Below are 24,055 nucleotides of genomic sequence, written 5' to 3' on the forward strand. Positions count from 1 at the left end.
CACATACTGCGGTGTATTACCTTTGTGTATCTGGTTTATATATAGGTTTTTATGAATTAATGTTTAGCATATTTTTAATACTAAAAAACTAATGCTTATTATTTTATATTTATTGTTAGCAATTAATCTTTAGATTTTTTTAATTTCAAAATAGTGAAAAATGTCCAACATAAGTTTCAAAAAGATGTCTTCAAATTGCCATTTCTGTCCAACAAACAGACAAAAAGAGAGACGGTATGACATGCAGCAAAGGGCGGCGGGTCGGATTCGAACCCCGGGCCGCTGTCGTACGTTGTTTCCGTACCTATTTTACTTATTTTACAGTTATTTTAAGCCCAACCATGACGTTTTTCCTAAACCTAACTGCGGCCGTTACCGTAGTTTTGTCGTGTTGCGTAAAAATGACACGCAAAAGAGGCGTTCAAATGTCACGCGAAAAGGCTAAAATGCGTTCTCATGACGTGCAGATTGTCCTTGTAATGTCGTGTTATTTATACGGCTTCCTGTGAGATCAGGTTGTCGTATAACATGATCTTCCTCAGCAGATGCCCAGTTGTCATGGAAATGTAATTTTCTTGAAATCAATTATTCAACTAATCTTTTTGGCATTATTCAATTTGACTAAAGTAGACCGGAAAGTATTGTTTTGAATGTGTTGACTTTTAATATTTTACTCCAGCTGTATAAGTTGTTTACCTGTATTATACTACTAACTTACTACTAATATTGTTGATTTACCATCCCATTTTCCCCATTTCAGACGTGGGAGACAAATTCCCATTTTTCCTCACATCTTTCTAAACGTATTGGCATGACTTTATATAAACATGTGTAATAAAAGGGCAGACCAACGCCTTTCACGCCACCTCTAATTGGCCCCTTGTGGTCACGTCCCATTGTGGTAACAGTTAACTCAGATCTCGGGCTCCTATTTGTCCCTGTGGCTCATTATTGGCTTCTGGCCTGGAGCCTCAGATGCACAGGCAACCCTCACTGACCTGATAACATTTATAGTTGTAATGGATTTTTTTATGCCCGTCATTAACTCGCTCAGAGATTGGAGAAAGAAATTGCTTGTACCTTTTTTTTCTGTGGTATTTCAACTTTATAGCATTATGTTCAGATATGTCACCTTCCATCATCTCTTTTTAAGGCCTGTCCTGTCACTGGTTTTGCTTTAAATGAACAGGTCTTTTGTGCAGGACCCTTGTAGTATCTAGGACTTGTAATGAATATTTAATGATGTTGAGTAAAAGCTTTGGAAGATATAATTTCTGTCCAATTATTGGCTCTGTCTCTGCCAGACTGTTAGGGGTGATTTAGCGGACTACTTGGTAAATGTAGACAGTTTATATGAAGCTGCTCAAAATTAAATCATTTTAACAATGTGGCAATGAAACTGATGTTCACTTTAGGTCATTGAGAATTTTTTATTTATTTTCACAAAAACTAAGTTTGTACAAAAGAACTTAAATGATGGATGAAAATATACAGTAGAAAACCGTAAAAAAAGGTTCACATGAATAATTATCAACAGTTACTGCTAGACCTGAGTCCCATCGGGTGTGTGCTTTAATCACAATACCCAGAGGAGGGTGGACAAAATAACAGGAACACCTTACAATATCATTACCAACTATGGCTTAAAAAGTTACCACAAAATGAAATCAACACCTCTCCCGTGGTCTTAACAACAACTAAACCTTACAACAGGTGTTCCTATTATTGTGGCCACCTCCTGTAGCTTGAGCATACAGGCACAGAGCTATGTGAGGTCAAATGTGTAGGCTGCACACTGCTCGTCTGTTTGCACTTGCGGGATTAGCCAGCTACAGTGTAGTTTGAAGAGTTAAGTATCATTGGTCCAAGCAAAATATAATTCAAGAAAAGAGGTTTGTTAACTCAGATTGAGTTTTGGTAACAGAGAAGACTGATCTCATGATTTTAAGCCGAAATATCACCACCCGTTCCCTTTCTGTTGATGTCACAGCTCCTCTAGTTGTCATTTTGTATGATTGATGATTTCAGCCCACAATGTCCCTTTAAGAATTTATTTTCCTTAACGATAAATCTGCAGATTATCTTCTTGGTTAATCATTTGGTCATTAAAAGGTCAGAAAACTGTGGAAAATGTTTGAGAGCCGCCCAAGGTGATGTGGAAAAATCTTTTGTTTTGTCTGAGCGACAGCCTTAAACCAAAAGATATTCAATTTACTATAATGCAAGCAGAGAAAATGCAGAAAATTGTCATATTTGAGAAGCTGGAACCATCAAATGTTTGTCGTTTTTGCTTGAAAATTGACTTAAATGATGATTATCAAAATAGTTGCCAATTAATGTTCTCTCTGTGGACTAATCGTTGCAGCTCTACATTTGTGCTCTTTGCACTGAAGACTTGATGGCACGAGTGAAAGCCTTCATGCACATTAAGAGCAGACGTGTCCCATGGTGTAACGCTAGCTTCGCTTCCTTTGGCACCATTCAGTTGTACTTCTTCTGGCTCTTTCTGCTGGGTGGCTCGCTGAACTGGACAATATTGAAATATAGAAATGTTCCCAAGAAGTGCAGGAAAGCAGTGGAAGACACCAACACAGGAAACAAGTCGGGTAGATGTGGTGGAGGAACCAGAGCTACAGTCACGATGCTCAGACCAGCCATGGCTGCGACGCTGATGTAGAACTGTAACACAGACGGACAGAGTGGTCATCAGCTGAATGATGAGTTCATAATGAAATCACTAAAAGTCCGCTTTTGCTCTCCAAACGGACTGTTTACCTGCATTCAACCAAAGCCTGCTCGAACCTGATTGGTCAATACTACTCGGACTACAAACAGAAACCAGAGCGCTTCTGTAGGAGCCATGTTTTTTTTATTTGTGGTATTTTATTTTGTAAGGTTAGATGTGTTAATAGGCTGGACACCGGTAATATAGGCCTCATGCCTGTCACCAGCTGATTGGAAAAGGCAAACAGTTTTTGACTGTGTTTTGTATGACAACGTGTTTTGCGTGCATCAAAGGACATTGTTTGCTGTTTATGTCTCAATTTAGAGATTAAAAATTATTAGAAGTGACGGACATGGATGGACATGATTGGTAAATAAATGTCAGGTTATATAGCATTGGAACTTTGTATATCGTTTGTTCAGAGCACATGTCTAAACAACACTTACCAATAAGCAGCCAGTAGCGGCTAAAAGCTGTAGTGACTTTAGTAGTTAGTTTACCAAAATCTTGTTCTGTTGCTTTCAGATTCTAGCCCACATATGAATGCAGAATCTGTTTTTAGAGATCAGAGTATGATTGATGAGCTCTCACCAACAAGTTTGAGACCAATTTTACACTTCAAGATTAGTATACTTATCAAGGCGCGTAAAAATTATTGTATAATATCTTCTGTGGCTCTGAGCTGAGCTTTCTATAGTTTGAAGCTTAACCAAATATTTTAATAGAAACCTTGCATTAAAAAAATGTAGCTGTTGAATTTAAAAGATGTGGCCGTTCACCATGCAGGGAGGGTTTAATCAAAGTTGCATTATATAAGGTAGCGGATCCAGCATTTGTGACCTATACTAGTGACTAAAATTTCGGATATCTCAGCCTCTGTAAATTGCTGAAATACCCCTTTAATGTAGAGAACTTTTTTCCAGACTGCTTTTTTTTTGTGATGAGTGATTGGATATTCCTGGAACCAGAAACTGTTCCTCGTAAAAACAATGAAAAGACCGGGCACCTCAGGCCAAGAACAAACTGTTAGCTTTCCCCTTAATTTTAAGTGTAACTATGATATCAAACCAATGAATGAATTCATTTAAAAAGCTCTCAGATCACATTGCATATTTATCACTAGATGACTTACATGAGATTGGTCGTTTGAGAGGTGATAAAATAAAGAAAAGAGAGTATCACGCTGCAGAATAGCCGACTTGAATTAAAACCTACAAAACTACTTTTTGCCTTGTTACAGAGTTGCAAACAGAACTGCTGGTGTGAGTGAGATCATTCTTGTGTCTATTTGGGCTTTACGAGACAGAGATAAGTCAGTGAGTAAGATGGAGGAAACACCTCACGCCCACACCCGCCACACCGCAACCCCAAACCCATGAAACCTTATCGCCATCCTCGGGGCTCGCTATTTACGCTGCTTGTGTAAATAAATATATCTAGGCAAACCTGTGTTAATGACGCGCGCTATAAAAAGACACCTTCTCCTAATCTCTGACACCCTACCGGAGCCCCTGTCGCTGAGGGGCCGGCGGTGCAGCCACTTCAGACGCTGTGGAAACTTAAATAAGTGATAAATAATTCTTCGGCTGGCAGCGTCTTTCATCCCCGAACAGCTTACACAACTTACAGCGGCACATGATCTTTATTTATACAGTTGGGTATATAGTTGGGATATCTTCTCACACGGTTGCAATTTAGGTCTAGTGGCCTCGTTCAAAGCACAGGCCACCTGGGATCCTGAAATCAGCACCCTTCCTATTGCAAATGCATCAGCTGTGCATCCTCCTGCATCCACGTACACGAGCAGACATGAACCGTTAACTTAATCAAGCAGCAATATCCCTACTTTGTTTACTGTTCATGAGCCTTGTCAGAAACAAAACGAAACCATGCTTTCAACTTAAAGCCCATGTGTGTAGGATTAGAAAATGTGTGATTCTGGCGACTCCTGGGAGTGTAAAAAAGACACTGTGGTAGAGAGAAACTCGCACCAGTCAGTGGGCAACCTCTGGGGTCTGAGAAGTGAAGCCAATGCTTAAGTGCCTTAATCTTGCATTCTCCCTAATAGCCAGCAGGGGGCGACTCCTCTGGTTGCAAAAATAAGTCTGACTGTATAGAAGTTTATGAGAAAATGAGCCTACTTCTCACTTGATTTATTACCTCAGTAAACATTGTAAACATGAGTTTATGGTCTCAGTCGCTAGTTTCAAGTCTTCTTCAATACAGCATGATGTTCATTTATTGAATTATGGTCCCATTTAGAGACAAATAGACCATAAAGCAGGGTAGGCTTTAGGGCGTGGCTACCTTGTGGTTGACAGGTCACTACCACGACATCCTTGTTTTCGTCTTACAACTTTGACCCTTTCACAGTGTGTTTTCATTTCATGAAAGTTAATTCTAACATTTTGGTTGGCTAAAAATGTCTTATTCAGCGTTCGGTTGTACTAAGCTCCACCCTCTTGTGCCACTTCTGGTTGCAAAAACCAAGATGGCGAGAGCCAAAATGCCGAACTCGAAGCTCCACAAACCAAAGGGTGACGTCACGGTGACTGAATCCACCTCTTATATACAGTCTATGATGCCAACTGACCTGCTAACAATGAGATGAGAGGGCTGGAGCCAATATATAGATTACAACATTGTTTACTGTCTAATTTCTCGAGAAACAAAAATTCTGAATAATTTGAAAGATGCTCTAATCAAACCGATATTCTACACATAGTGGCTTTAAATTACTCCAATAGCACAATCTGCCCGTGTTGTTGAAAATAAAAGATGAAGACTTACAATCCTGCCTTCACTACCTGTATTAATAGATATTAAGTATTCTGCATGACCTTTATTTTATTGGCAGCCAATTAGAGCTGCAACCACAATGATAGAAGTTACCGCCTCCTGTACAAATCTCTGGGATGGCAGACCGCAACCTCTGCAGCTTGACCTACAACATTTACCTGATATATAAACCATGAAATCACATTTGCGCTTCATTAATGTGCTCTTTGCCCCCTCCGAAAGGATAGTATTGTTTTGACTTCGGCATGACTGGGGACACACAAATCTGTGGTGACAGTCAGACACAGAGAGCAGTTGTGCAACATATTGTACGTCTCTTCTTGCAGAACAACTTTCTTTTTGCTGCACGTACTCAGCAAGGACGATGTTGACGATTTGTAGGTCAAAAGGTGTTTATAGATCAAAACCAGGGTCAATTTTTTTCTGAATGTTTTTAGATATGTAGGATACATATAACCATTGCTTCAACGCCATTAAAAATACTCTTTTTAGGACTATAAGTAGCAAATCCTAACAACAAGTCTAAAAGTAGAAATTAACTAGAATTATCGCCCCCTGGTTGTATGCCTCCACCAACTAGTCAAGTTGCCGTTTACATCCATGTCTGTCCAAAATGTCATCATTTTATACTATTAGTCCCTGTTCAGACCTGGCATTAACATGCGTCCTGAGTGATCACAAGTGGACAGCTTTAAATACGTCTGTTCACACCTGGCTTTAAAATACGTGTTCACATGCGTCTCTAGTGACCACTCGTGATCTGATCTCATTTCCCCGCTCTATATGCAAATAAACACGTAGTAAACACATGGCCAATACAGCAGACGTTGTGACGTAATATTACATGAATGTCAGTAGTAATATCTTACACAATTGTGAATTCGGGTACATTTTATTAACGTAAAAATATAAGTTACTGTACTGCCGGTCACCGGGGATACAGACACCGCTGCCTGTACCAGGCAACAGTGGGGTACAGAGCTTCAGAGAGCCGGGGATGAGAGTGAGCGAGCTGGTGTCTGCTCTGTGCAAAAACAGACACATCTCCAACAGTATGATAATAATGCACTTTGCTTGCCTAGTCTGATAGTCTATAGATATGTAGCCTATAGATAATATATATTTTAACTGAATACAGTAGAGCACAGAGGCCGTTTCCATGCCATGCAGACAAATGCTTGTGCCTGTCTATTCATCTGAGGAGCACAGAGACCCGTGGATCCCAGCGGACATCAGTGAATGTGTGTGTGGATGGGTGAATGCTGACATGTAGTGTAAAGTACTTTGAGTGGTCGGAAGACTAGAAAAGCGCTGTATAAGTGCAAGTCCATTTGCCATTTACCACCAAAACGGAATCAGTTCATCCTTGGATCCAAGTGGACGTTTGTGCCAAATCTGAAAAAATTCCCTGCGTTCCTGAGACATTGCGTGAGAATAGGACGGACGGAGAGACAACCCGAAAACCTAATGCCTCCGGCCACGGCTGCCACTGGCGTGGAGGCATGAAAAATTATAGTGAAATAGTTAAATGTAACCTTATTGTCTTAATTTACTCAACAACCAAATTCAGCCTGGTTGTAACAGAGATGTCTTTGGAGAGCTCGGACCACACTGACCTTCCATCTTACAATCCAGGCCAGGTCCAGTTTGGGGAAGCAGAAAAGCAGCTTGTGGTAGGCTCCCAGTCTCAGCTCTTCCTCTGAGCAGTGCTCCAGTGCAGACAGTAGATAGATGCTGAAGAAGAGGAAGGCCAGCGAGGTCACAACATAGGGCACCAGCAGACCGTCCTTCAGAAACAGAGGCAGCATGCTGCACAGAGGGACGACGACAAGAACAATGGTGCATTTACAGTTTAGAAATTAGGCTGGAGTGATGTACAGTAACCCCCAAACAGAGCAATGTATATGAATGACTCTTAACAGTAGTAAGCAGGGAATGTGCAGATGGAGCTGTGATACACACTTCTTAGACGTAATATGTAAATATACATAACATGATGTTTTTTTTATGGATTTTTATATACGTCCAGCAGTAAATCATTAAAGAGGAAATATTATGCTTATTTTTCTCAAACGAAAAGCCCAGTCTGCTCTGATTGGTCAGCTGGCTCACTATGTTGTGATTGGTCAACCGAACCAAACTCTTCGGACCCCCCTCCAGCTCTGTTCTAACTAGCTTTGTTTGAGGGCGTGCCAAACTAGCCGCTAGGCAGGTATTATGCAGATGTGTTACTTGGTGACATCACCATGTTATTGAAGAAAAGGCGGGACTTCAAGCAAGGCGTTTCAGGCGTTTTAGTAACAGTGTTTCTGTGGGGGAGAGTAACTCCCTTTGGCGTGGACTTTGGGCTTTGTAACTTTCCTTTTACATGTACAAAAAATTATATAACACACTAAAGGAAAGGGAAAAAGCACAAAAGCATAATAAGTCCTCATTAAGTTCAGGATCACATTGGCTGGGAAAAGGGCAACAGTAAACCACATAGCTTCTATCCAGCAGTCCTGCACAAGCAGTTAGTGATGCTCTGACATTCATGCCAAGCTTATCTTAGTTTAGCAGAAGGGCACGAACAAGAACAACAGTTGACTCATAGTAAATCGCACATCACCCCAGCTTGTAAAAACCCATCCACTCACAAAGAAACCACTCATTCAGATTTATACTCTAACAAAAAAAAAACTCCATTCAGCAGATAAATGTTGAACAATTTGGAAATACATACTTTGTCAATTTAAACAGACTGGCTGCATTCTGTCCTCTTAAAATTGCCATGGTTAAGCATCCATTCAGCCAATTATGCTAACAAAAGATGTATTTTTTTAAATGGAAAGTGTAGAGGATGCAGATAATGTGAAAGTACGAGTCGGACTGTACTGAGGAGCAGCTACAGAATGACCTCCTGTCCCTACACAACGCACGCTTAGACAGCAGGCATGCAGACTATGCTGTGTAATCCCCAGATATCCTTATACTAAACCACACGCACAACAATTAGTGCTGCCGGAAGAATTTAACAACAGCTGGTGAAAGTTAGACAGAGCATTTGCAGCACTACTTGTCTTTTCAACTCAGGGTCCTCAGCTCAACCCACATTGGATGGCATTTCTCATTTGACAGTTAACAGTGGTGAGAAATAAACAGAGGTGCCGGATTCGAACCCTGGACAGTGCAGTTATGTGGTACGCCGCGGCAACTTAGCTACCAGGACATCCCACACGTCCATCTTTTTCTTAAAGCGAGACTTTTGCTGAACGATGACCACTGTGGCCACAAGTGACAGGTAACACTATGGAATAACGGTAAATGATAAAACTTAAAGGAACAGTGTGTAACATTTTGGGGGATCTATTAGCAGGAATGGAATATAATATTCATAACTATGTTTTCATTAGTGTATAATCACCTGAAACTAAGAATCATGTCTTGTTTCTACAGTAGCTCAGAATGGACAAACTAAACTCTGGCTCTAGAGAGAGCCTTTCGCGTTTTTACGTTACTTGAAGGTTCTCCAACATGCTTGTGAAATTGCGGTAACGTGAGTGCAAAACCGTGGTACCGCCAGCCGCTGCCTGACTTCTGTTGCTCCTAAAGTAGTGTTATTATGGTGAGGATGACCTCTGAGCGAGGCAAACGGCGTTACCAGGGTTTTGCACTCGGTGGCTCACGTTACCGCAGTCTTGGAAAGGAAGGAGTGAGCAGAGGGGTACGCAGTTGGTTGCAATCTGCAACCACACCACAAGATGTCATCAAGTCCTACACACTGTACCTTTAATGTAATAGTGGCACAAGTAGAAAATATTAATAAAATCAGTGAACTGACTCAGTAATGTTTATTATACAGCAACCTGTAGCTTAACTTTCCTGACATTAGCTACTTTAATCTTCTGGTTATACCAGACTAAGTGAGGCTAAACCTCTGAGAAACATATGCACTTTCTGGTTGTAAGAAGAGAAATTGTGTAGTTTCATTTCATAGTCTTGTGCTTCAACTACAAAAATGTAAGTGAAGTTGTGCCTTCTACAGTACTTTTGATTTGACATAAAGAATAACAAAGACCCAGCTCGTATCTAACTACTTCCTGTGTTTAATTAAAGTCTTCCATCCACACAATCTCACCTGAATGTCGAGGCCTGTAGGAACCAAATAACCACCAAGGGGAGGTCATTCAGCAGGAAGCAGACAGGCCTAGAGAAGATCAGAGTTGGACATACTCACTGTTAAACACACTCTGCAGTAAGCACCATTAAATAGTATGTTACAGTAAGACAGGAAGTGAGGCCATGTTAGGTCAAAGCTGTATGTCATGCGTGTATAATATTAAAGCAACTGACATCCACATGAATTGATTATTGACAGTCTCTCACAAGGCAGTCAAGTGTTGAATCACATTATTTTACATCCGTACTATATATGCATTTTACTGTAACTGCCCTGGCATGTATGTACTGTATATATATATATATAAAAATCCAATGTTTACTTAAACTAAGTATTCAATTTCAACATAAAAGACGTGAAAATGATGAAGTTAAAAGTTGTGACTTATATGTGGTGTTTCTGTATAGTGAAGGCCTCTGTTTTATAGTTGAACCTGGTTGCCTGCGTCATTGCTAGCCATCGCTAGCTGTACACACTGTGCTCCGAGGGGGGCACTTTCCACCGGTCCCTGAGCCCATAATTACAGCCAGTGCTCTTTGGCGATCCTGTTACAGCCCAATAATTGATCCTGCGCAAACAACGCCCCGAGCTGCCGCCTGCCATTCTTTCCTAATCCCTGGACATGCATTACTGATTGATTCAGGGGGACAGGTGGGAGATATAACTCAATAGTTAATAAAGCAACAATCTAGATTAATAGAAGAGCCCAGATCTAGCAAACAAATCCCTTGCTGTCAAAGACGTCACTCTGTACCTACACAGCTTTATACATATAGAGGTAAATGGTAATTAATCACACACATGCACATCTTTACAAATACTACATTTACTCATATTATGACTTTTGAGTCTGTGTGGCACAGAGTATGATGACCAAGGCGAATAAGCCCTCAGTTAGAAAGTCTGTACTTAAACAGATCGTTCCTCTGCAACTGTGGGAGTAAGGCAGGAGGGTGATGTCACTTTTACAGAGTAGTGCGCACGTATTCAACTCATTAACAATCTGCAGGACATAAACTGTGATCTGAAGTGGGGGAACGGGCGAATGGCTCCTTAGTGAGCAGAAATTAAATCTATACTCATGAATAATTTGAGGTATCGCTACAAGATAGAAAAAGTACCATTAATGTTTGTTACCGTCGCTGCTGTCACATGTCGACAGATCACCCAGTGGGACAAAACCTCAAGAAGTATTACCTCGGTACTTACAAGGCAGCCAAGAGGATGGACTTCTCATGGACTTGATAGGAGAAGAGGAAAAACGCCAGAGATGAATTGGCCTAAAAGTGACATTGAGATTATTAGTACAATAAGACTGGGCAGCAGCACATTTTTTAATAAAGGCAGTGAAGGAAAAAAATATGTATGAACGGAGGCATCAATAATGATTGTGTTACACTGTAATTATTTGAAACTATTTTTAGACAAGACAGTGAAATGCAGAAAGTTCTCAGACAAATTAAAATGATTAAATCACTGATATTTGAGCCTTGTCTCTCTGTAAGGGGAGGATCCAAGATGTCACACTCACCAAGGCTAGTTTAAACTGCCAGAAGGTCGGCTTCGTCAGGAGTCTGATGCAGGAAGGTAGGACTGCTAGGAGAGTGCAGGCCAAACTGAAAAACAACAACAAACATTCAGCTTATCTCACATCAGCATACTGAAATGCACAAAAAAATCCTCACTGTTAAAATGAAGGTATAAAGTAACTACCAATATTTTCATTTCTGTATATATTTATTATATCCCACAAGAGCTGCAGTTTTGGAGATGCTCTGACCCAGTCGTCTAGCCATCACAATTTGGCCCATGGTCATGATATCACATTTCACATGATAACGATATTATTGTGATATCTATAGAACATTTAAAAAAAAAAAATGCTTATTCATCTTTAACTTTGTTTATTGTGCGATTTGTCTCTTTTTTGGCAAATGAATTACACTCAAAATACAAGTGGAGAGAATCTGTAACCATAACTGTACATATAAAATGTTATAAGAGGCGCTGGATTATTTACATGATATTATCATGTGTATTATTAATATTATATCAATATTTCATTTTTATACCTTATACCTTTAATACCTTTATATCACGACACCCCTAGTATATATTCTTTTTCTGTATTATTCACAGCATTTATTTTTGTATTTCATGCCATGTCGCTGTGTGAATGTAAATGTATGTACATTTATAATGACTATGTAATAACTTAGTTAATAGATAGATGTGTTATGCAATCAGTTACTTGATTTTTCTTCTTCCATTACCCTTCCATAATGAATGTAAAAGGGGGAAAATGGTAAACCAATAGAAATTTGGTCACAAATAAAATCCTCAGTGGGAGAAGAAGTTACTGCAGCAGGAAAAAATAATTGTACAGCAGAAGAAATGTGGAGTATAAAATCAATTTGGAGTCTTTATGAATATTTTCATTTTCACATAATTCCAGGCTAACACATCTTTCTGTTGTGTTGACATGGCGTCACGTGAAAACTGATAGTGACCAGAGAACTGAATGACAAAACACAAGATTTCAGTCTTTACAGTCGGTGGCACTAGATGATCTGATTTTGATGTCAAATGCAAATAGTCGAACCAAAATCTAACTGTGGATCCATCTCGCTGGGTTTTTTTTAGACACCGTCTGCTCTGCAAACTAAGACCTCTGCTATGTGGGAAATGACCAAATAGTGGCCCCTTCTGAGGGTTACAGGCATTAGTTTAACCCTTCAATTGTCACCTGCTGGGGTCGGAGGCACCGGAAGAGAGTGACTATGTGTCAGTGTGAATGTGCTGAGAGGTCGGGCAGCGAGTTAGCTCAAGGCATGATGGCAACAATGTGTTTGTACTACGACACAGATAGATAGAGTTAATGACAGTGGTAGATAGATAGAGATATAGATAGGTAGATAGATAGTAGTAGTAAAGGACCAGTGAGTGGGTATTTAGTGTGTATGACGTCAAGTGTGTTATGCGTGTGTGTGTGTTATGTGCAGGGCAGGGTTTTGCGGTCCGGAAGGAAAGGGATCTCTTTTCACAGCTGATTCATTCTATGTACACAGTATGCCCACACCAGAGCATTTAGCAATCCGCTCCCTGTGCCAAAAAGACAAGAGTGTTTTTCATTTGTTTGAAATGCACCACAGTCAAAGAAGTCCATCTTGATCCCCGGACTTAGCAGTCTGGCAGAAACGTGTCCATGCTGCGAACACAGGGCTCCTAAATTTAGCGTGCTGGGTCATTTAAGCAGGCTCCACCATGACACAACTGTTTTCTCATCGTGATCGGAGAGGTTCTCAGATTTTAGTCTAAATAACTTCTCCGAATACTTCCTGGGATGCTCCGCGGGGTAGTGGGCAGAGAAACTCAAGTTAAATGTCATGAGTGCTCAGTGTTTACAACGTCGTCGCCCCTGAGAGAACGATTAATTTGTCTTTCACCCACGTCTAATAAAGCACATAGTCCATAACATGCTTTACATGAAAATCAGCTTGATTTACTCTGCTTCTATCTCTGTATATGACTCCTGTGTCTAGCTGTGACTTCATGTTCAGAAGTTCCTCTCAAGACGTTTCCTTTAGGGATGGTCTTATTTCATTTATTTGATTCCATCCGCTGAATCACAGTTGTCATTCCCAGAAAATTAAAAACAAGAGACAGTAGAAGAAGAGAGACAGAACAATACAGCAAAAGAGTGAAAGATAGAGGAGAAAAACACGAGACCTTGTTAGATAAATAGAGGGATTACCTGAGGTAAACCTGGGAGTCACTGGACAGAATGGATCTGATCTTTATCAGGATGTTCAAGCTGCACCATGTGTTGGCCACCTTATCCTGTATACACACACAAACACACACCACTTGGTTAAATGAGAAATTATGTCACACACAAAAACATCAACACATGCCCTGATGCCTGTGTATAAAAAATATAAATTCCACTTTGAAGAGAAAGCAAATAAGTAGCATTGCTGTAAGTATTAATTTCCACACTGAAAGTGCAATAAAAATTCCAGAGGGACATTTGTACGTAACCCTCCGTCATAAATTTACTCCCCCGTCAGAAACAGCATGGGATTTATTTGTAAACTTAGGGACACGAGGTCAAGTGTCAAACCAGAGTAGCTTCTGCATAACCAGCAGTTAGAGACCAACCACAGAGCACTGCCATTTATTTTCTTAATTAATTAATTAATTAATTAATTGCTTGTAAAAATGTCAGAAAATAGTGAAAAATTACAATTTCCCAGAGCCCACAGTAACATCTTCAAATTAGTTGTTTTGTCTCACCAAGAATCCAAAACCTACAGATTCAATTTACAGTGATATAAAACAAAGAAAAGCAGAAAATCCTCACATTTGGGAAGCTGAATACAGATAATTATGGGCATTTTTGCTTGACTAAAATGACTAAAACGATTAATCAATTATCAAAATAGTTGCACATTAATTTTCTGTCAACTAATTTCAGCTCTAATAAAAAAACACCATAACTTTTCTCTCATATTAGACTGTATCATTTTCATATTGTTTTTGTAAACAACCTATCTGAATAATATGGAAGATATGCTACAGCCTTAATACCGGGCTAAAAGTACTTGTGGTTTATAAGAGATGAGGAGGGCGTTGCTGTGAGATTCAGTTGATTTAAGTGCTTAAGCAGTTGTGCCGGGATCAGATGATATTCAGGCCCGAGCCGCCACTGTGCACTATGATATCACCCGTGCGTAGATCAGCTTTATGATTCCACTGTGAATGGTTTCAGTGTGTGGCCCTGTCTAGAAAAACTATTTCTGGCCTCCTCTCTCTCCTCTGTGCTACAGCTGCTCACAGCACAGCTGTGTGGATCTTAATGGCAGCCTAGTCAGCAGCACTGGGTCATCCAGCTTTGTGTTGTCTCAGCCCCTTCCCTCTCTCTTTCCTCTTTGCCTCCCCGCTCCAAATAACCGCCACGGGAATGTTCCTGAAGGCAACACATGAACAAGAAAGGAGGAGGGGGGTCCCATCGGCAAATGTAAAGGGGGGGCGAGAGCAGTGCGGCTCCTTCACCTATAAGCTAGCATGGAATTTCACAGGGAGAAGCATTTGGTGCCATTTTTGTGAGCAGGCGGCAACGTGAGACGCCAGAATGCAGCTCAGTGGGCAAACTTACAACCGCTCCCGCCCAGAAGCTGCCACGACCACCAGTCAGCAGCCCTCCTCTTCCCCACCACCCCTTCTCGCCCCTACTGTCCCCTTGTCCAAAGCTTCTGCTTACGTGCACAATTTCACAATTAGTTCAGGACACCTCGACCCGGCAGCCTCTCGTGCTGTCGTCACAGGGGAGTATAGTGTCTCTCACACCCTGTGTATTATGTTTGCATCATTTCGTTAAACAAATACTGCCACAGCGCATGCTGCCATCTGCTCCCCTGGTAGAATTTTCAATTACTTCTCACATCCGTGACACCTTGCGGTGGGTGCCAGCTCAGGGACCGGGACAAGAGGAGAGATACTGGGGTTTCAGAAATGAGAGCTGCAAAACCTTGGCCTCTGAGCTGTCAGTCTCACACACACACAAGTACAGAAACACACACAGTTACTTCACCTCTGCTCCTTCCACGATGGCTCTCAACACTGCCAGCTGAAGTCTTTCACTGTCCACTATCACTTTCTTTTTTAATTGATATCATATTCCTGTATCTGCTTTTCTCTCAGAGGCAAAGACTGACTGACCACAGTGTGTGTGTGTGTGTGTGTGTGTGTGTGTGTGCGTGCTATGGAACAGTCCATCATACTTATAAGCTTTCCAAAGATAAAGTCGGTCGCAGGCACCAGTTGTCGGATGTGCTCCGATATGCCTTTAAATGTAGCGTTTGCCCCACTCATCAGTCCACATGGCTAGAACACGGCTCTGCTATGAAGTGCTGAAAACACCCAGGCCATAAATTATTTAGATTTATCTATATCCTCTACTGTACGTCCCGAACCCTCCCACACCTCCCAGAGATAGAGTGAAACTGATCTCCTGACCTTTCACCATTTTATTCCACTGTTTTCTTTGATCCTGCGGGGTATCTATTTCCCACCGGCTAAGCGGTGCAGGGCGGAGGGGTGTTCACTACGTTGAGAGCGTGGAGCAGTGTGTCGGGCACGAGGAGTGCCACACAGGTTGTAATTTGATTTTCATAAAAGCACTGATCACAGCCACGTGCTGTAAACTGTTAAATTTAAATGAGGGCTTTATCTTCTTAGAGAAATGTCACCTCCGAGAAAACGAAAAAAAGTAGGCACAAAACTTATAATCCTATAATATCAAACAGCCTTTCTCTCTCGCTCCCTCGCTGTGTTACGTCTTGAAACAGCATTCCGTTTCAACAGAAATTACATTAAATTAAGGAAAATAACGATACCACTTCACTACTTTACGGGCATTTAATTCACACTGATACCTACACAACATACTAATATTAAAAGGTGCTAATCACAAACTGATTGAAGGATCCAATATTGTGTGTGTAGGAGGCCACTGTTGAGCGTAAACCCTAAAGGACCATATGAAAATGATTGGGAGTGAGGAGTGGGGCTAAATCCTCAATTTTGTTAATATTGTCTTTGAAAACAATTGCAATAGCCTAAACCTAATATAGAAAAATATAAATACTTTATGACAAGATAACAAAATTATAAAAATACAGACATTTATAAATAAAAGAGCTGATAAATAAACAGATATAACAACCACAGAATGAGTGAACCTGTGGGGAGGAGAAAAAATATAAGACCATCATCTGCTCTCCAGGAAAATTTAGACTACTCTCCCTTCAGCAAAAAAACACAACCCTTTTCTGAACCTCCTCACCCTCTAGTACTTTTTGTAAAGTCCCTAACTTTTATGGATGAATAAAAACGCTGTGCATTATATTATATTTATATTTAGTTAGCAGCCTTCTATGCCTTAAGAGCCGCCACAAACCAAAGTCAAGCACACATTGATACGAACACAGCAGCAGGCTTTAGGGTAAACAGACACATATAATAGCAGCATCTCTGCTCATAACATAACAGATGGCAGTATACATATATATTTTATCTTCAAAGCCATACAAGAATCCCTCAGGCTTATTCACTTATTTCATGCTATTGATGGTATTTTGGAATGTGAAGACATTTGATTAATTACATTTATTCATGAATTTCTGATAGTCCCCTGGGATACACATGCTCATGTTTACCCCCAGAACAGGGTAGAGGAGGTCAAACATCTGCACCACCTCAAGGGCTTCAAAAGAAATGTGCATGTGACCTGTGTGAATCATCTAATCTGCAGGCCATACTGGTCTAACATTAGGTGGCCTATGATTAATATTACCTTCTTCCACTTGTTTTTTTGTGAATATCTATTCCTAGATGCCTGCGTGACAAGAGCACAAATGCCTTTTTTGATAAGACTAAAAGAGTCAAAAAGGCAATATCAAGCTTGTGGTTTTCAGGCTGACTTTTCGTTCTAGAAAGTCTACTGTACCTCAAACAGGCCGCGAGCCACGGGAAAGATCCTCCTGACCACTTGCATGGCGTGACCGGGGTCAGACAGGAAGGGCAGCCAGCAGAGGGCAAAAGTCACCAACACTGTTGAAGCAATTCTCGCCAACATGAACACCCTATATGACACAGAGAGACAAGCATCATGTCTGAGAGCAGGAGGTACAGATACATCATGAATCATTTTTAAAAACAAGGCACAAAATTTGGACATTTTCTGTTAACGTAATTTCTACAAAATACAAATGTTGACATTAGCGAGTATCTTAAGTTTGTCTTTGTCTACTTGCATTCCTCAAACTGTGAGTACATACTGTCTGCAAGTCCTAAATTTGGGATTTGACCCTTGCGTTGAGGAATGCAGTGAAAGCCATGCATCAGCTGAAAGTCTTCAGCGGAGGTCAGGCTATCTTGTCAGCTGTAACTGTGAAGCTGCTGGTTAAGTTGCGCACACACAGCATAGCTGAGGAGTTTGGGCATGGCGAGAGTGTCATCTGGACATATCTTCCCCCCCGGGCCTTCTAATCCAGCTCTCCATTTGCTACTAAATGCCCTTGGTACATTGTTACTAGATAAACAGACACTGGACACACTAGTAACAGCATCCAATCTGATTACCTCAGTCATTCTGTGGCTCTCCTGAGGACACTGCTCGCTTATAGGCTGACATTACGTATCTGCTTTGAGCACTCAGCTGACACCTCTATGCAGAGTGACAAAACAATATAAACAAAACAATGACACGGTTGAATAATCGTGACTTCACAGGCGCAAAAATAATCCTCAGAATAATCCTCCATACCAGTGGCTGCTTTGTTGAGACATAAATTGTGATCTTAACTAATTTCAAGGAGGTTTGACTGTCTCCTACTTTTTTTTCTTTCAAGAAGGCAGGAAATGAAAATGTCCTTTTTTCCATTTCTTTCCTGGCATGGATTCATATATGTCACAGATCTACCACAGCTACTGGGTTTTCTCTGAAGTGAAATGCTATCAAACAACTACATGAAGCCATCCAATTTATCAAAGGGTTATGATTGAGGATACTTGAGCCCATCTGATTGTGCCGTGTGGGTACGTTAGACAAAATATGTTGGAAACCACAGCTGTAGATAACTCCAAAACTCCTTTAAATGTAAAGAAAACAATCTTAAGTGCGGAAGAAAGAAAACACAGGATACAAACAAACAGACTCACCCTTGCCCCATCAGGCCCTGTTTGACGCTCTTCCCCAGCAGGTAGCAGAAGAAGGGCAGAGCGTGGTACAGCTCCATCTGTTTGTAGTTGAGAGCCAGACAAAAGGCCACGGAGCCCAACGCATCCCAGCCCAGCCCCAGAGCCAGAACCCCCCATAGGGCAAAGCCCAGACTCACTCCATTGTACCTGATTCAGTTAAGGTCAATATTGTGCTAAAAGTGTCTCCATGTATACAAGTGGAGGTAAACGGCTCAATGTGCTGGGACAAGTACCTTATGAAACAGCAGCTGATCCGGAGTCAGTTCAGTTCAGATGCTCAGTTTGCACATCAACTCTTTCATTGTTGTGTTTAATAGTATCTTAATAACAACAAATATGTTTTAATTGTTTTATCATTGCATACATGAAATAAGTAGGGCTGTCTAAGTTAACGCGATAATAACAGGTTAAGTCAAATTTGTTTTAATGCTACTAGTTTCTTTTACGCATGAACAACTTGCGATATTAAAGGTTGTAGCAGGCTCAGTTTTAAAGCTAGAGTGAAGATACTGGTATAATATGAAACTAGAAAACCTGAAGAATGTATTGGTACCAACCATGAGGCGAAGGAGGCAAAATAACGCTCCAAACTTGCACTAAATTTTGGCGGGCCCTTGACCTCTGACCTCAAGATATGTGAATAAAAATAGGTTCTATGGGTACCCACGAGTCTCCCCTTTACAGACATGCCCACTCTATGATAATCACAAGCAGTTTGGGGCAAGTCATAGTCAAGTCAACACACTGACACACTGACAGCTGTTGTTGCCTGTTGGGCTGCAGTTTGCCATGTTATGATTTGAGCATATTTCTTATGCTGAATGCAGTACCTGTGAGGGTTTCTGGACAATATCTGTCATTGTTTTTTGTGTTGTTAATTGATTTCCAATAATAAATATATACATACATTTGCATAAAGCAAGCATATTTGCCCACTCCCATGTTGATAAGAGTATTAAATACTTGACTAATCTCCCTTTAAGATTAATTTTGAACAGATACAAATGTGTGATTAATCAGGATTAAATATTTTAATCGATGGACAGCCCTAGAATTAAGATTAACTGTATTCCGTGTCAGCTGCTGTTTCTTTCCATTTAACATCTATAATAAAGGAGCAATTCCATGAGGAACGAAGGCACATGATTTATATATAATATAAGTATGTAAACAATCTTATATAATATTGCCGTGGGGCAAATGCTCAAATATTAGCTTTACATTGCCATTCAGAACACACTCATTTGACAAGTTTCACACATTTCAAGTTGTTCAAAGTAGTTTAAATCCTTAAGAAACAGTATTACATTGTCAATCAATGCAACTCAAAGAGCTACAAAGGTGATGAGAAAATATATTTAATATAATATTTACTTGATATGCTACTCTAATACGATTAGGATTGGGACTTCAAAGTCAATGGCTGCAACTTTGTAGGTCAATATTTCACAGGAAGTCATCAAAGCAAATTACAATAATGATATCATATCATATATCACAGTGAATAAATAGTAGAAATGCACCTGTACATAAAGGATACTGGAAATGCCCGTAGTCAATGAGAATCAGGCCTGGGTATAGAAGGAAGCACAACACAGTGGATACCTGAGGGGAAAAGAGCATTTATTAGCTGTTAGAAGGTAAACATAACTAAATCTAACTAAAGTGCACTGGTTATTAGTATACAATGATGCATTAAATGTTATGGGTTATGTCATATCAAACATTTGAATCACCTGATAAATATTTGCAGACTTTATTGTGTGAAAGAGGGATCTCAAAACAAAGTAAGCAGTTGTCCTTATTCACTAAGCCTTCCCAGTACTTGCTTATTCACACTTAAGGTGTAAAGAGCCTGAACCACCGTGCACTGAACAAAAGGCAATGCATGCTGGGATAGCCTGTTCTGGTGCTTCCTTGTTACAGACAAAGCTCGTATGTGTCTTGCAATAACTGTTTGATAATATAACAAAAGATCCCTCTTAATTGACTGTCCTCTAAATGTGTTTATACATACATAACTTCCTGGAAAATGTAATATCATCATATTATATTGCAATAATGACTTCATAATTCCCCATTTTGGATGACCAGCGCTGTAATCAGTTTTAATAAGGGCGGCTCCTCAGACTAAGAGGAAAATGTGGCTCATTTGAGTCTTTAGTTGAAAAAACTATTAGATGTCATATTGTGTTACCTTCTTTTTAGAGGATCCATCAGTCAGATAGAAACAGTATAAAACCACAGCAGGGATGTATATCAACAAATCTGCCACCAGGACTGAAACACAACAGAGAACCGTATTATATCACATCAAGTTATTGTTTTGTGGTTGAGGTAGATGTGGATCATGGAAGCTTTCTTTATTTTCTCATGGTTACTGCACCTGTAGCTCTCATGAATAACTTGTGCGCTGAACTTTCATAACCTCTGGATTTGTGGAGCTCCACCCACTCAGGGTTTATCGCCTTGGCTCTGCAGGAATATATAGTTATAGTATAGACATTATAGTATTTATAATCCTAAAATTAAACCCTTAATGATAATACTTATGCACAGGGGTATATGCAGTAGAATAGAATACAAAAGTAAGTAGAACAGCAATGTGTACCGTATTAAAATTGGCTCTTTTCTTCAATAAACACACACTGAAGCAGAGATGTCCTGTAAAATATACCCTCTAAATAATAAAAATGACTTACACGTAAGCACAGATCAGGCTGTGATAGGCAGTCAGAGGAGGGTAGTCAAGACCCCAGTAGTTCAAGTCATTCTCAGTAGTGTTAGAGTACCTGGATGAGTACAAACATTACAAATACTTAAACTGTGTCAGACTTGTACAACATTATTGTTATATATACATGCAGATTCAGCTTTATCCCATACTTCTGGCATTGTGGGTATGTGACTCACAGAATCTGCTCCTCTCACCATTAGATTTACATATACATTAGTGTGTTTTGAGTCCGATCATTACAGTATTTCCAGTCACTGCAAAAGCCCCAAAAGACCTCATACTCTTTTTACAGGTGCTTGAACTACTCTTTTTTGGCTTCCTCAAACTTGTTCCACTGAGTCAGGGGTCAGCAACCTGCGGCTCCGGAGCCACATGCGGCTCTTTAGCCCCTCTCCAGTGGCTCCTTGTGGATTTTTTTAAATTAGTGGAAATTAATAACTGTTGTTTTGTTTACATTTTAAATTTGATTTATCATTGTTGTAGGTCTATGGTACGACGGTACGACGGAGTATTAGGGCCACATTGAGGGAAAAAAATAAATCTGAGATTTCGAGAATAAAGTCATAGGTTTACGAAAAAAAAGGTTGTAGTATTATGAGAATAAAGTCATAATATAAAGTAGTAATTTTACGTGTCATTTTCTTTTATTTCTCGTAAAGTTATGACTTTTTTCTCGTAAACGTTATTCTCGTAATATTACAAATTTTTTCTCGTAAAGTTATGACTTTATTCTCGTAATATTACGATTTTTTTCTCGTAAAGTTATGACTTTTTTCTCGTAAACGTTATTCTCGTAATATTACAAATTTGTTCTCGTAAAGTTATGACTTTATTCGCGTAACATTCTGACTTTTTCCTCGTAATATTACGAGAAAAATGTCGGAATGTTACGCGAATAAAGTCATAACTTTACGAGAAAAAAATCGTAATATTACAAAAATAAAGTCATAAATTTACGAGAAAAAAGTCGTTAAAAGAAAGTTCTGACTTTATTCGCGTAAACTTACTTTTTTTATCGTCAATTTATGACTTTATTCTGAAAATCTCAGATGTTTTTTCCCTCAATGTGGCCCTAATACTCTGTACTACATTTGCACTTTGCTCTGCATTAGACTTATATACTATATACTTAGACTATAAACTGTGTTACCTTCATCACAATGCTCAAATGTTTTGCAGCTCCAGACACATTTTTATTATTATTATTTTTGCCTTAAATGTCTCTTTAGATAGTAAAGGTTGCTGACCCCTGCACTGAGTAAACAAACTTCAGACTGACCATTCCTGCAGAGGGAGGTTGTAGGTCACTTCTTGCCAGTGCCTTTGAGCTTCATAGTCGCCAAACATGGGAGGTTTCCCCGCCCCTGGAGGAAAATCATTCAGCTGTTAGTCTGATGAATGAATGAACTACATCAATGACACACACACACACACACACACACACGCACACGCACGCACACACACGCACACACACACACACACACAGTGACTGAGCAGCAGTAGTGTATGACATGCTGTGACTCTCTGCAGGCTGCAGCATGTTAATAACATTAAACTCTTCACTCTTCCTACCTGAATATGAATTTAACGAAACGCCCCATCTCACAACAACCCCGAGCAACACACAAAGTGATACGAGACTCCACGTTTGCATAACTTCGGTAATAAATGAGCTTAAAGAGGAAAAAATAAAAGCTAAAAACAATCTGTCTGCTTTGGAATCTGTCTACATTTCCTGGTTACGTCACCCGTCAAGACCTCGTTGCGCGTTCTGATTGGTCACTGCACGGTGACGTAGAGTAATGGGGCGTTGAGGAACATCTAGAAAAAGACGGAATATTCAGTTATTTGAGAGATCGCAGCACAGTTTATGGTACAATAATTATATCAGACGAGTTTTAACTGTATATATAGCAGGCAGACAAAGTATTCTCTAACTGTAAAGGTGTAGTTACATCACCTGTGACTTTAATCGTTTTTCTTGTTAATAGTTACAGCTTTGGTTTAGAACATGTAAAATTCCCAGTAACTGTGAATGCAACAAGGGGTGAGACCTGATATATGACAAATTGATGGATATTGTGCATTTTTTAAAGTCTATTAGTCCACTAATATCTCTATAACTTAATGTTGAATTCAGAGGTCAGAACTTGTGTCTTTTATCTAGAAGCAAATTAGCATTTCCAATAAAATAGTGACAAAGATGCCTAACATAATACATGCATGCTTTGGAACAAAATGTATAAACTAAATAAGTATAATTCCCCCTTTTTTAATCACTGCTAGAAAATTTCTCAGTCCACATATCAGGGTCATAAAGCTGGCCCATTTCTGTATGTTAAATATAGGCCTAACAATAACCAATCACTATAACTACAATATACTGCACAGACAATATTTTAACAATAGTTTTGAGACATCTCTAAAATAAAAACATAAGTTATAATAAATATAAATAAAATCTGAGCTATCTTAAAAAAAAACAAAGAAGAAAGTATGTAAAAAGAAGAAAAAAAAAACTAAAGAAGTATCTAAAATAAGAATATTAAATTTTCGGTGTCAGCATTACAGAAGATTTTGTGAAATCCAAAAGTTTTATTTTTCTGGGAAAGGAAACAATGAATGAATTACAAATACAGCTGACACATAATGAATAGATAACTCAAAGTAGCATAAATTCAAATTCAAAGTATATGTAAATTCAATGTACTCAGAAAAGTCATTTAACTAATGCTCAATATATGTTCAATCAGGAGCACTTAAATCCTTGTTTTGACTTCATGAATGTCATCTTTATGGCATCATAGCATGACATAGCATCCACTACATGTATGGAGCAGTAGAGGATCAGCTGTCTCATGTGTAATAGTGT

The 24,055-nt window shown here is 39.6% G+C and overlaps 1 protein-coding gene across 1 annotated transcript; it reads right to left on the bottom strand.

Annotated features, from left to right (window-relative positions):
• Nucleotides 1–1,405: 1,405 nt before the first annotated feature.
• On the bottom strand, nt 1,406–22,945 carry alg6 (ALG6 alpha-1,3-glucosyltransferase). Its single transcript, XM_037770649.1, has 14 exons — nt 22,756–22,945; nt 22,463–22,547; nt 21,149–21,238; nt 20,833–20,921; nt 20,644–20,726; nt 19,987–20,051; nt 18,408–18,593; nt 17,194–17,329; nt 13,438–13,523; nt 11,215–11,299; nt 10,893–10,963; nt 9,642–9,710; nt 7,141–7,333; nt 1,406–2,679 (listed from the first exon to the last, which is right to left on the bottom strand). Exons 1-14 carry the CDS (start codon nt 22,835–22,837, stop codon nt 2,482–2,484), a joined length of 1,518 nt encoding a protein of 505 aa, XP_037626577.1. The 5' UTR covers nt 22,838–22,945; the 3' UTR covers nt 1,406–2,481.
• Between the last annotated feature and the right edge of the window lie 1,110 nt (nt 22,946–24,055).

Source organism: Sebastes umbrosus, chromosome 5 (genome assembly GCF_015220745.1).
Source record: "Sebastes umbrosus isolate fSebUmb1 chromosome 5, fSebUmb1.pri, whole genome shotgun sequence".
NCBI classification, from domain to species: Eukaryota; Metazoa; Chordata; class Actinopteri; order Perciformes; family Sebastidae; genus Sebastes; species Sebastes umbrosus.

What these genes read in the sequence shown, in the direction of transcription:
- alg6 (XM_037770649.1), bottom strand. Translation starts at nt 22,837, where the DNA reads ATGCAAACGTGGAGTCTCGTATCACTTTGTGTGTTGCTCGGGGTTGTT. An exon ending in AGCCTGATCTGTGCTTACGT is followed by an intron (nt 20,922 to 21,148) that starts GTAAGTCATTTT and finishes ATATTCCTGCAG; the next exon opens with AGCCAAGGCGATAAACCCTG. An exon ending in TCCATCCTCTTGGCTGCCTT is followed by an intron (nt 9,711 to 10,892) that starts GTAAGTACCGAG and finishes GATCTTCTCTAG; the next exon opens with GCCTGTCTGCTTCCTGCTGA.